Source organism: Uranotaenia lowii, chromosome 2 (genome assembly GCF_029784155.1).
Source record: "Uranotaenia lowii strain MFRU-FL chromosome 2, ASM2978415v1, whole genome shotgun sequence".
NCBI lineage: Eukaryota > Metazoa > Arthropoda > Insecta > Diptera > Culicidae > Uranotaenia > Uranotaenia lowii.
Genome location: NC_073692.1, coordinates 151,744,659 through 151,759,279, shown reverse-complemented (window position 1 = coordinate 151,759,279; position 14,621 = coordinate 151,744,659). Strand labels below are relative to the sequence as shown.

The following is a 14,621-nucleotide window of genomic DNA, read 5'->3' as shown; positions in this document are numbered from 1 at the left end:
ATTTTGACAATTTTGACAATTTTGACAATTTTGACAATTTTGACAATTTTGACAATTTTGACAATTTTGACAATTTTGACAATTTTGACAATTTTGACAATTTTGACAATTTTGACAATTTTGACAATTTTGACAATTTTGACAATTTTGACAATTTTGACAATTTTGACAATTTTGACAATTTTGAAAATTTTGACAATTTTGACAATTTTGACAATTTTGACAATTTTGACAATTTTGACAATTTTGACAATTTTGACAATTTTGACAATTTTGACAATTTTGACAATTTTGACAATTTTGACAATTTTGACAATTTTGACAATTTTGACAATTTTGACAATTTTGACAATTTTGACAATTTTGACAATTTTGACAATTTTGACAATTTTGACAATTTTGACAATTTTGACAATTTTGACAATTTTTACAAGTTTTACTATTTTTACAATTTTGACAATGTTGATAATTTTGATAATTTGTGTGATAATTTGTTGATGAGTATTCAATGACTTTAGGTTAGTAGAAAAACTTTTAACATTGAAATGAGAAGTAAAAGGGAAAAAAAAATAGTCAACGGACTTTCTATCTTTGGATTTTGCTAGGTTTTTGCTTATGTATAGCGCGCCCTGAATTAAGAGTAAAGGATAAACTCTCGTTTAATTTAAAAAAATATCTCAATTTTTTCCGTCTCACGAAAATGTTTCTTTTTCATCTACAGATTTTCACAAAAATTGACATGTTTTGAAGCTAGCGGACAGCAGAAACTTAATTTTTTTTATGAAAATTTCCCATTATTAATCCACCCGTGGGCACTTTTTATACACTGAAAGAATTTTTTTTTTGCATAAAAGAAGAACTGTGTCTGAGTGGTGGAAAAGTATGTTTACACTGTCAAAAATGTCCACAAAGTTCAAGTCAAGCATTGGAAGCACATGATTGGAAACTAGGGTTAAGGGTCATCAGGAAAAACTAAGCCTAGATCGCTGAAATGTCCCAATGTTTTTTTCTCTGAGAAGCTGAAAAAGTTGCCTCGTTAAAAGTCATTAAAAAATTACCTTAAAAACAATTTTGCTAGTTTCAGAGGTCATAAGCTGTATAGTTGGTACTGCGGCAATGAGAGAGACGATTTCCGATGGACGACAAAACTTTTGAAAAAACCCGATTTCAAACAAATTCCAGCGTTTGAATCTTATAACATTTCTGCTTGTGGCAAAGTTCCAAGCAGATTAAAGTATGTATTTTCTGGTTGTTTTGTATAAAATAAAAATGAAAAATTTGCCAAGATTTGGCTCCTGTAGAAAAAAAAACAACAATTTTCAAAACGAATACTTTGGTTTTTGTTGTTTTAATAGGCTAGAAAGAGTAATCTTGTATGTACCCTTCGCAATCTACGATTTATACTTACCGAATATCCTTTAGGTTCATCTCAGGTTTTACTTCGTTATTGTCAAAATTTGACAGGAGAAATTCCGTAAAAAAGATTATTAGTGGGTTAAAAATAATTAAGTTTAGTTTAGTTTGCCCTCAGTATATTTTCAAACAGAAGTATTGGACCAAAAAGTAGCAGAAATTTAAGGAGAAGAATACAGCCCCCTAGGATACAGATTAGACGAAGTAAAAGTTGAAAAAACTGATCAATGTCATGACTGAAAAAAGTTTGTGACAACCGATGGGAGATACCAAGAATAGAGTAGCAATTTTTCTTACAAAAAACGATATATTTTTTTAATTTTTTTTATGAATGATCATAAGATTACCTCTATTTCCTTCTTCGAAAATATTTCGATGAAACAAATGGTTCTGAGATACACGCATTCGTAACTGTTCCATTTCTAAATGAACTAAGTTTTAGTAATAGATTTGTATCTCAGTTGTCAAGTTAATTGGAATAAAGTTTTTTAATTGAGAGTTATTATTTGATTGAGAATTTGTTTTGAATCTTCATTTTTGAATTGCCTAAAACATTCAAAAGCGTTGGAACCAAATACGCATATTCGTTAGTTACATTTCTTCCATTTTCTTCAAATAAAAATGAATTAAATACTAATTTTCTTATGGCATAGAAATTTTTCTTTACAAAGTCAGGAAATTTTGAATAACTAAACACTCATGATCATAAATTATTTGCAAAATTTATTGACAAAACTCATAACCAAAAAAAAAATGCGTGAACACTTCACAGCTTCAATTCCTTATCGGTGAAATAGCACTGATACAGCTTCCAGGTCCGCTCCAGCAGGGTTCCCTCTTGCTTGGTGCACTTGCTCATGATGCGCTGCTGAACGGCTCGATCGTAGTTCATTGCCATGAAATCAACCATGTTCGATACCAAATAGTTCTCCTGTGCATCAATCATGTTCATTTTCTTCATCATGCAGACCACGAAGGGCTAAAGTTTGAAAACAATTATAATCAAATGTTCACAAGATATTTAGTTTCACCTATTTTACCATATCCTTTTCGGTAATGTCCCGGTTGTACATGCTGCGTTCGACGATGTCATCAGGAATATTTAACTCTTCAATGCATACCTTTGCAGTATCGAAAATTATTTTGATTTGGGCTTTGCTGTAGTCGGCCTGTGAAAAAACAAGATAAATTCTATAATGAAATGAATTAATACACTAACCAACTTACATAACATGTCGACAGGAGAAAACCGAGTAATATCAGGAAGAGCTTCATTGCACCTTTACGGTTCGGCTACCAAAATTTGAATGTTTGCATTTGATTTTTGACTGCAATCAACCAGTCCTATCAACGGAAGGTGCTCAATTATAGCCAACTCACAAAAGTTTGTTCTGGCTATAGGAATGGATTTTTTTTTCATTCCAAGATGTGCTATGCAAATCCGCAGTTGTTTTTCTGTATTCTATTCTCAATATTATCAGTTACTTTTATTCTGCATACATATAACAAAAGAAACCGATAGCAAAAAAAGGTTCATCATTGCCTTAGTTATGATTTTAATGAAATGAACTATAAATTGTGTCAAAATCACATTAAACAAATTTCAAGTCTGGTGTCCGCGTATACTTTATTGTATTTTTGGACATTTCAATTTTATACATGTTTCAATTCAATATATTTTCAATATTTCTAAATACACTATTCTTTAAAATCGTTGCTCTCAAAGGTTTTGTTGATTATCACGCCCTTCATGAATTTTCATGAAAATTGATGCTTCTATTTACATCTTCATCTATGTATATAAAAATGGATTTCTGTCTGTCTGTCTGTCTGTCTGTCTGTCTGTCTATTCCCTATAGACTCGGAAACTACTGAAACGATTTACGCTTGGCAGGTGGGTGCTTATAAAGCCTGGGAAGTTGTTCCTATTATAGTTTGAGACTCCTCCCTTTCACTAGAAGGGGGAGGGGGTCTTTCCAATAAAAGACAAATATTTACATAACTCGAAAACAGATCATGCAAATTTAACCAAATATGGCATGGAAGGGTATTCGAAGATTGAGAAATGTTTCCATGCATATTTGGAACTCCTCCTTCTAGTGTGGAATAATACAAAGGAGGAGGGGTGGGGTCTACCTTACAATTATTACATAACTCGAGAACTAATCTAGCAAATAGAATAAAATTTTTAAAGGGAGGGTATTGGTATAGGAATAATGTTTCAATCATCGTTTCAGACCCCTCTTTTTCCGTATATAGGGGATATAGGAAGGGAGGAGGGGACTTCCATACCTTATTATACGAGGAATGATTCCATGAATTTTTGGTCTCCCTCCCTCCTTTCAGTGGGGAGTAGGAGATAGAAAAAGAGGAGGGAGCTCCTCTAAAATGTTCACCATAAATATGGAAAACTACTAAAGCAAATGGAACCAAATTTACCATGGGAAGGTATTTGAATACCAGGAATGTTTCTATGATATTTCGAAAACCCTTCGTTATTCCAGTGCGAAAATTTTAAGAAAATAGGGTACTCCCATACAATGTTTTATATCACTCGAGAACTTATTCAGCAAATGGAACTAAATTGGGCTTGGGAGGGTATTTGAAGACGATGAATGTTTCCATGTATATTTGATACTACTGCCTCCTTCCAGTGGGATCCTATCATGAGAAGGAGAAAGGGGACTCCTTTACAATTTTTCGCATAACTCGAGAACAAATTGAGCAAATGGAAACAAATTTGGCTTGGTAAGGCATTTGAATATAAAAAATAGTTATATTGATTTTTTTTCAGTGCCATCACAATTCAAAAGAAAACGAAGAATTTAGCAGCTCAGAAGTTGAAGCCGATACAAAATTCATAATCACTTGCTCGTGTTACATTAATGTGGACATATGAGGGCACAATAGTGACACTTAACCAATAAAATTGCTTCTGCATTTCATTACGTAACAAATTTCTGAAATGTGCAGTATATAAATGGCCATAATTTTTAAATTTAACAATCTCAGATACTAAAGAAAAGTTATTTGTTGAAATATATCTCAAAAAATGTCATTTTCAGCTGTTTGAGTTTGAAACCGACTTTTTTCTGCCTTGAGCTTAAAAGTATTTATAAATACATAGGTCTCACATAGCTTTCAAGACAGTACGTACATACATTGAAATTCACTATAAGACATTTTTATTTTCTCAATTCCTTCCTTAGCTTAATAAGGATGAAACTTTATTGATTGATCAGACAGCAAATCTAATTTTTATCTCTAGTTTTAAAAAACCTTTATTTTTCAATAAAAACAAATTTCAAACCTCGTGACATCGTTCACATATCGAAAGTTTTCTCGGTGTAGAAGCACTGATAGTATTTCCAAACGCGTTCCATCAGCGTTCCTTGAACCTTGATACACTTTTCGACCAACGGTTTAATCTTTGAGCGATCATATTTCTGCGATAGGAAGTCCACCACCTCATCTGGCACCATGTTATCGTTCTCGTCGAAAAATCCAAACTGACGCAGGATGCATTCGATGTACGGCTATAAAATAAATTAAAATAGAACTTTATTTGTTGAACAATATTAATTTTTCGTATCAGGTTCTTACTAAATCCTTCTCCGTAACGTCAATATTGTAGAGAGCACGCTCAGGGATGCTATCGTTGAAGGGAATGTTCAACTTTGTCATGCATATTTTTGCCCTCTCGAGGATCGTTTTCATCTGTCCTTTGGTGACTTCGGCCTGTTGGAATAAGAATGGAAAAATGTAAATAAATGATTCAACACACTTAATAATTTTGGTATTATTTATGTTTCAAGAAACTTACATATGCCGTCGAAAAACAGAACAGCAACGCAACAACAATAAAGACCTTCATTCTTCGTCAAAGTTCAGGCACCGACTGATCTAGGTAATTTCACCTTTTCAAACTTCCCTAATTTTACCAGCTATCGATTGTTTGTTGACCTTTTGATAAACCTAAAATGATTTTATTTTGCCAAAATGAAATGCAGGTGCATTATTATGCACGTTACAAATGCTGATAATATTGCTTGCAAAAAATAATCTTTCTCAAATATATGTGATATCAATAGCATATAAAACCAGCTCATAAAAAATCAAGAAAATTGGCATTACGTGCCACTTCTATCGATCCAGCCTCTTTAAGAATTATCGATTTTTGAATGTTGAATTTCCTGTCATGGGAGTTCATTTGTCAGAAAATGTACTACGGAAACAAAAAAAAAATGCAAATTGTATTTGAAGTTGATCCAAAAATTAGCTTCTATATTTTCGTTATGTTTATTGCAGTGGTCATACACATACAAAAATTGTTTCATTCCTTAATCAATTCTCCTAGTAAAATAAGATTTTTTCTTCATTTATTTAAATTTGATAAGCTCTGCCTAATTCGCTTAGTAGACGGAGAAATATAATGTGGTTTTTAATTTTCACGTTAACAAAAGAAATTGCAGTAATTTCTATTCATATCTAAATTTATGTATTTATTCACAGACATCGTGACTAAAAGATGGTCGTCTTTTGGACCATCCTGGAATACGTAAGAGACCGTTCACTAACATTACATCTTACGCACGATTTTGGAATTTTCGGACCCTCCATGTAAGAAAAAGTAAAATTTCTTTTTCAACTGAACATAAAGAAAAGTGAAAACATCAATAGGTTCTGTCTTAAATTATTCAGGTTTAAGTTGTTTCACATAAAAATTATTTTATTTTAAATCTCAACTTTCGGGTATAATTCCTAGTAGTTACCAACATTTTAATGAAGTTTTAAAAATAAATAAGGGATTTTGAGGGTTTTATTTCAAGAAATTTGTATATTCCAGGGACAATTTCCCGAGCCATGACGGTGGAACGGATGTTTTCTTCGTTCAATCAAACAAATGCACACATTATTACAAATGTACAAAAAGTAACATTTTATTGTTTCTACAATTGGCTAAAACATCTACACTTATTGGGAGTTTAGAGAAGATAAAATTTAAAAGTTTTTAAGTTAAAAGCTAGATTTTTCATGGAACGAAACTCTTAACCAAAATTATATTTTATGTATTTGTGCTTTCTTATAATTTGTGATGCCAAATTTACTCTGAGAGAGTATAAAATTATGATTTTGTATTAAGAATTAAAATTATTATTACTGTCTGGACCAGAGGGGGCCAAACCTAAGCCCTCGAGTCCCTGGTCGTTCCTCTGGAGACTCAGTGGAGGGTGGGCACACAAGGCCTTATTTTCTGGCTAGCTCGATCTTGAGCAGGAACGGAGCTCCTCAAGGTCGGCTTTCACAAAATTGCTGATCAAGGACCCGTCGGATATAGTTAAACACACTACCGCTGTAAAAATTAGATTTAATGTTTTTTATTTGGATACCTGTGTGTTGTGTGTAGTGTGTGATCGTTGGGCCGGCCTTTGCTGCTGCTGCTGCTGCTCCCCGGAACGCTCTGGGATGTGGATTTGTTGTGGCTAGGCAGTCGACGAGAATTGGCGATCACGATGCCAATCCCTCATCAACTCCTCAGGCCGGAACGGAGAAAGGGCTCCGTTCAGCCTACCAACCAGTGAACTCCTATTGGTAGATCTCCTTCTACCCGGGCGGATCTTGGCTAACCAATCTGGTCCGAAGAGCAGACGCGTGGTACCAGATTGGAACTTGGTCGAAGCGAACTAGTCCTCGATGGCATGAGACTTATGCCATGAACTTTTGGGTCCTGGTGGATAATGCAAAACACATGTTTCCTTAGAGGACTACCGTTTTTCAAAAAGGTTGTTCAGTATCGCGCTTTTACCTGATTCGTCTATCGTTTTCGTCACTTGTATATTTTTCCGTTGATTTTTATAATGACCGATACACTTGTTAACGACTAAGTATATCACTTTTTGATGACTTTTTTGTAACGTTCGATCGAGGTATGGTGATCTCCGGTCTTAACGTGTCAGCGAATCAAGCGGAAAGAACCCTATTTTTTTAGTATTTCTGGTAGCTTACCTCCCAAAGTTCTGCATTATACCAGATTTTTAGCGACTGGACTAATTAGCTTTTTTAATTTGTGCGTTCTCAGTTATCTCGTTCTAGTACAGCATTTTGTGTATTTGTTTCAGTGTCCCTGTGTTAACATGTTGTGTTCTTGTGAGTCCTGTATTATATTTTAACTAATCCTACCTTGCTCTGATGAAATAATATATTGAATAATTAACATACATTGAAAACAATTAATTAAAGCAAATAAACAAATAACGACTTACTTTATGAAAGCTTTACCGAGTTAAATATCGCAACGGTAACATTATGGAACTACGATCTCCTGAAAATTGATTCCTTAATGAAATTTCCAAAATGATATTTAAATCTTTGATAGGTATACCTTGTAATTGAGCAAGATATTTGTTCTTAGTGAAAATTTGAGATATTGGAAATTAAGGAGAGGTCGACTGGAGAATTTGATGCGTTTGTTATTCGGCAGTTCAGTCAAAAAATTTCGAAAACGATTTTTCGATTATTTCGACGTTTCGATGCTGTTTAGCATCATCTTCAGTGGACAATAAGCTTCACATAAGCAATCAATTTTTACGTGATACGATCCGATTAATTCCCTGAAGATGATGCTAAACAGCATCGAAACGTCGGAATAATAGAAAAATCGTTTTCGAAATTTTTTGACTGAACTGCCGAATAAAAAACGCATTTGAGATATTTTTCTTTATTCTACCTTTACTGCAAGTCCTCTTTTAAAAACTGTATTTTTTCGATTCTAGTTGTTTTCCCGATCAGGAGAGCATATCAAAACAATAACTTAAACATATCTCAACGAGATATTTATCTCTTTTCCAGTTAGAATACTGTTTTCATAATTTTCGACTCTAAGTTTCTTGGATCTTGGTTATATCTTATTTTAATTGGCATTCTTGAATAGCAGATTCATAAAAATGAATCAAACTTTTGGGATACCAAAAATGGAGCATGATTTAAGCAAATAGTGTGGGTTACTGACATTCCACTAGAAATTTTTCTCGAAGCATTCATATCTTGATAAGTTATAATTTTGATAGGATTTGTTCTGCCTAATATCAAACTATGCTATCTGAACCAGATATAATCTTGATAGGAGCATATCAAAAACTGATATAATTTAGCTATGATCGTATTGATTTTTTGATATAATTTGAGATATTTTAACATCCTACGAGTGCTGAATTATAACTCATTTAGATAGAGAAAAAAAATAGTATCAAAACATCTCATCATGATATAATTTTGTTTTGTTTTTTTGGAGGATCGGGTTACCATCTTCACATGTCATTTGCGACCTTAAATCAACGGTGCAGTTGACGGAAACTTATTCAAAAATTGATCCGGAGCAACTGTGTTTGTTGTTTACTCTAGGCACACCCATGTAACTTATCGAAAGTCCTTTCTATACGCCCAGTGCTGCTCCCTTCAGAGAGAAAGCATCACAGCAGGCATCTAAAATATCTTGTACACCCTCGATGGTGGTCAATGGTTTGAGTTGACATCGTCAACGTAAAATAACATACAAAATCATCGAAGCAACCGTTGCACACGGGAGTGAAAAAGTTGGCCAAAAATATCTTTTCAGGTTTGAAGTCAATAAATGAGATTGTTTTGACTAATCAAACGTTTTTTAGATCATTTTATATGTTTTTTACCATTTTCGAAATTTTTCATAATTTTCATTCATAAATTCTCTTAGATTTATATGAAACTAGCTGACCCGATTTGCTTTGCTACCCCTTCAAATAATCAATAAAATGCTTGAAAATAATTTTATTATGAACTAGCTGACCCGTTGTGCTTTGCTACACCTTCCGGAAATAAATGTAATTTGTAAAAATTTATTCAAATTTAGATTTTAGAGAGCATTTTTTTTTAATCAAACCTCATCATACTTCAGAACCGACAACTTTGAAATGAGAGCTCCAGCTGCAGTTCTGAATTGCAATTCAAAGATGGTATATATTATTTACTGAAACTTGATCTCTAAACTCGTTTTTCAAGATCTGAAATTTGTACTCTGTACCCAAAAAAACCTTTTAAATATGGTTCCTTCTTTGAAAAGCTCTTAATCTTAAATTTACATGGGAGCTCTCCCATCTTTTCAATTTTGTCCCCCACTGCTTGAAGAAGGTAGGCAAATTTAACCGGCTCGATACCCAAACAGTACTTATCATGGTAATGAAAAATATATTAAATTAGTTATGTATTAAATACAGTGCAAAATTTTTTTTTAAATATAATTTACTACGATAAACATATAAATATTTAAAAAAAATATCAGTTGCATCACTAAATAAGTTCTCAGCGTTTTTTTTAATTTTCTCTTTGAAAGTCAAATATTCAAAAATGTAGGCAAAAACAAATTTCTAAGTTTACATTTGTCCTGTATATTGGGGCAAGTGTCAATGCAAAGCTTATTAACAGATGCGTCAGAGTAATGGCTTTAAAATGGATTTAATACGAATTCCTGTTTTTTGTTCTATCAAGTTTCACTGATATATCTGCAGTATTCCTGCAATATAAATTTATCTTTGTTACTCCACTTTTAACGAATGCTGTTCAAAGGGAATGACCTTCATTTACAAAGACATTTAAGAATTTTCGATATCCGCTGCAGTTTCAACATTCGGAATACGCCTTCTGGTCTTTAAAACATATTGAATCCTTTTGAAGATGAATTTCTTAAAAGTTCGACGTTTGCCCTTGCCGCACCGTGTAAGTTGACAGGAGGGAATATTGTTTTTAACACCTTAAGGGTAAACTTAAAATTTCTCTTAAAAATTTTGCATCCAGTTGAATATCAGTTCTAAAGTCTCGCTTTTCAAAAACGAAGCGGATCAAAAGTCTCTTTTATGCAGCCATGTAACACAAAAACACTTTTCATGTTAAGTACGTACTTGAATTGGTATGTAAGCACAAAGTACGATGGTTTTTTTCAGAATTATTTAAAATAAAAAGCTCCCATTTTCATTTCTAAATTCGTTTCAGTTGTGTATTTGGGCCGAAGTAACAATTTCTAGAAGAAAACCTAATTTTTAATTTTTTTTAACAGAAAAAGTTGATCGTTTGAACATGTTCTAATGTTCCTTGAATGAAAAGTCGAATGTTACCTTCATTAACACGAACTAAATATGGAAGTATTTTTGCAAATCTTTCAATTGGTTTTGATTCGATTGATAAAATATCAATCCGTGTCACATCTAGGCGTCATTTATTACCACGTGCTGTGTACAAATCAAATAAGCAAGAATAAAAACACATCTAGGTTGCATATCGCCCCATGTGTTTGAGAAACAGGCGCCTTATTGTTAAATTTTCCAGCAATCAATGAACAGTGTGCTTTGGTTACTATCCTCTTGCGACGACGTTTGCTCGCCCATGGAGACGAAAAACAGCTACAGGTTGAGAAATACGCGCCAAAATATTCCTACTGATCAGTATGCTATGCCTGGGTTACTTTCCTTTCGCGACGCCTCGACCATAGAGACGAAAAACAAACCGCCCAAAGGAAAAAAAAATCTCAAGAAAATGGATGTCATGACTTTAATTTGTTTCGAAAAACTACAAATTTTGTATGGAAGCCTCTCCTTCCTTAAGTCGGATGGAGTTTTGACTATTACAGAAACCATCCCCGGCCTCAAAAACCCTCAGATGCCAGTTTTGACGATGATCGGTTCAGTAGTTTCCGAGTCTATAGGGAACAGACAGACAGACAAACATTCATTTTTATATATATAGATAAATTTTCGTTATTTAAAAATGAGAGCTTTCTCATCAAATTATTAATGGAATGAACCTAGGTTTTTTACGCAATTTTAAACGGTTTACACGGCTTTTTTTTACACGGTTTTCGGGAATTAACACTGTTTTTTATACACGGTTTTCGTAAATTAACACGGTTTTAGAGAGAAAATAGAGAAAAAAAGTCCTTTTCAAAGGAAAACACTTACAATCTTTTTGAAGTTGAGAAAATCTTAGCTCTGAGACTAAGAATAAGAAATAATCTTAATATAAATAAATTTTCGATATTTTAAAATGAGAGTTTTCTCACCAAATTATTATTGGAATACATACATTCTCTGAAATGATTTTTTCTAACTGGATCTGAAATTGCTTTTCAATAATAGTTTTAAATTTTATATCAAGAACTCGTTTTTATTTTCCTTTCTCTCTTTATATAACCAAAGAATCATTACTCGGCCCCTTTTACTCTCCCCTGTAAAATTTGGTTGAATGTATTTGATGTGAGGCCCTCAGAGCCAAAGGGGTATAAGTGACAAAATGGCCGATTTTGAGTTAATGATGCCAAGCGATTCTTCATATTTCAAACTATATTTGGTATTTTTTTTTTCAGACTATTCGAATTTTATTAAAATACTTTTACGTTCGAGAGCAAAATACAAATTTTCGAAAAATATATGGAAAATGACCAAACACAACAACTTTAAAGCGTGTTTTCACGAAATAAGCTTTTATGCACTCTGGCTCCAAGGGCCTAATCTGCCGCTCATAGCAAGTCCGTCACATTTGCGTTTTTGTTGTGTTGACAAAACAGCGATTTAATTCTGTAACTTATTTTGAGAAATTTCGTATTTTCCCGCGGTTTTGAGGACAGCAATCAACAGCATTTGTTACTTACGTGACAAACAAATACTTTTGCATCATTGCTCGTTCAAAAATGTCAAAATTTGGTTTTATTGTGTTGAAAATTATACTCTGGGACGCATATGCGATTATTTTCACGGTAGGCATCTACCAAGAATGATAGCAAGTCAGTCCCATTCTAGCCAACTGTAAACGCTGATGAAAAACAAGGCTAGAAGAGAGCTTCTCCCGGTCTAACGGAACCTATTTCTTGAACAACCTAGGGTAAGCATTCCAGATTGCCCAATTTTTACCAGGCTACCGGATCTTTAAAGAATAACTGGGAAATTCCCGGTCTGGTCAGGTTGCCCGCATATCGAGGAAAAAACCCGGATTTTGTCCGAATTTTTACACAATTTTAGCAAAATCAAAACCAAAACTTCAATTTAAATCATGAAATGTATGATTTTTGGGACAAATTACTTCGAATATAAAATAAAATAGTTTCGCATGCATTTTTGGAATTGTAAAATACGATTTAATCGCCAGCCGTTGATGTGTCTTGGTAAAACATATTTTTTCATGTGTTTATTTTTCACCTTTTCTTTTGCTTTTTATTGGGAAACACCTGGATTTTGACCGGATTCGACCGGCTATGGCCCGGTTTTTGAGTTTAAAATTTAGAAATCTAATGCCCAGAATATTGCCTTGTTTTTGGGTAATAAATGATCGAATTTTCCTGGCCGGATACGTTTAAAAATAAATTTAGAATGCTTGATGTAGGGTATGAAGAGGACTGTAAGTAAAGACCTCTTTTGCGTTATCATTTTATACAATTAAAATTTCAAAATATGATGTTCGGGAAAATAGCAAAAAAATACTTCTTTTTTTTATAACAAGCGAAAAATTACTGTAACAACCGGGTTGATCTGTATCATATCCAATTTAACTGCAAGCTGCACAACTGTTACAGTAGCAACGTTATATTTCAAAGCACACTACATGGTCGTCTATCACTATAATTATTGACTTTGGGACCGACTTGTGATGATTTTTTCGATGGAACCGACTTGTGTTCATTTTTACGATGTGACAAATTTACTTGAGGTTTTTTTCAATGTTCATCAGAACAAAGTACTCAAAATATTTTTTTCTCCTAAAACTACCGATAATTTTAAGGTGATTCCACGGATAAACTCAAAAATGATGAACATGCAAATGGGACGGACTTGCTATGAGCGGCAGTAATGTGCTCTTGAATTTATCAAAACATATGTCCTACGTATGACACCTATCTTCTTTTTCCCATCCTGTGAGGGGAACTTAGAAATATTTCTTTTATTGAAATACTTTTCCCAACTGGTTATCATCTGCTAGATTAGCACTCAAGTTATTTATAAAATTGCATGGGAGATCCCCATTATTAATCAATTTAATTCTTTCCAAACAAATAAATTACAAATTAATTAGAGATGTACCGAATAGTGGTATTCGGCGAACGGCCGAATACCGAATATTGACCTTTTCAACTATTCGGCCAAACGAATATTCGGCCGAATATTCGGCCGAATATTCGGTCGAATATTCAGTCGAATATTCTATTGAGTTTTTCATGAAAAAATAATTAAGGGATTATTTCAATGCTTTCATTTTCTTCCATATGATACCCCTCATGTTTTTTAGTCGATTATTTTTAACCGGATGATAATATCGGATGATGAATTACAAGATATTTTTAAGTAGGGGTCTTTCTGATTTTTAAAATGTCACCAACAACTGAAAAGACATCAGATGACTAGTCGCTTCTAGGGCGTTTATCCCCAAAGAGATTGCGTTCCTGTAAAATCTGGGATAAAAATGTCGAAATAGGTGCCAAGCCATTTGAATTTGCTTCTATGATATTGAAATAGATGAAGGCCAAATTTGAGGAAGATATCTTCAAAATACATAGTTGTTGAAAAGATAAATAAATGAAGTTTGCCCTTTTTAATTTGTTTTTTTTTAAATCGTCTCGAATGCAAAGATTAGCTATCTTTAACCTTAAGTAAACTATACTTTCAATCACACGTATCCACATGGTCAGGCATTCGAGACGATTTTAAAAAAAAACATATTAAAAAGGGCAAAATTTCTGTTTATTTTGAAATTTTGAAAAAATCATTATTGAACACAGAATCTAAAAGTTTGAAAAAATTTGAGTTTTTTATTTGATTTAGCAAATAATCTAACAACATTCGGGACGTTTTAAACAACATCTGGACATCCCGGACAAATTTGACTTATCTGGAATCTTCACTGGATTTATGGGCAAGCCTGAATATATCCAGGAAAATGTAGAATAAACTAAAATCAAAGAATAAAGTTTCTCCTGTACGATCTACAATGAAAATACGCGGATACACCTTAGATATTTTGCTGAAGCCATAAGTTTTTAATGATTGTGTTGCTGTTAAAACATTACTTTTCAATTTTTTATAAATTATCCAAAGTCATTTGAAAAATTTCACAAGTCTGTAGTAGATATTCGGCCTATTCGGCCTATTCGGCCGAATATTTAGCTCAACTATTCGGTGAGCCGAATATTCGGCTTA

At 33.2% G+C, this 14,621-nt stretch overlaps 3 protein-coding genes across 5 annotated transcripts in view; 1 reads left to right on the top strand and 2 right to left on the bottom strand.

Moving 5' to 3' along the window:
- Positions 1-14,621, top strand: part of LOC129748425 (uncharacterized) — a 344,252-nt gene that overhangs the window by 247,403 nt on the left and 82,228 nt on the right. The window lies entirely within an intron of this gene.
- LOC129748434 (uncharacterized) lies at positions 2,120-2,798 on the bottom strand. The gene is made up of 3 exons (XM_055743059.1): positions 2,641-2,798; positions 2,454-2,582; positions 2,120-2,392 (listed from the first exon to the last, which is right to left on the bottom strand). Exons 1-3 carry the CDS (start codon positions 2,686-2,688, stop codon positions 2,180-2,182), a joined length of 390 nt encoding a protein of 129 aa, XP_055599034.1. The 5' UTR covers positions 2,689-2,798; the 3' UTR covers positions 2,120-2,179.
- Positions 4,664-5,385, bottom strand: LOC129748433 (uncharacterized). Its single transcript, XM_055743058.1, has 3 exons — positions 5,237-5,385; positions 5,017-5,151; positions 4,664-4,949 (listed from the first exon to the last, which is right to left on the bottom strand). Exons 1-3 carry the CDS (start codon positions 5,285-5,287, stop codon positions 4,737-4,739), a joined length of 399 nt encoding a protein of 132 aa, XP_055599033.1. The 5' UTR covers positions 5,288-5,385; the 3' UTR covers positions 4,664-4,736.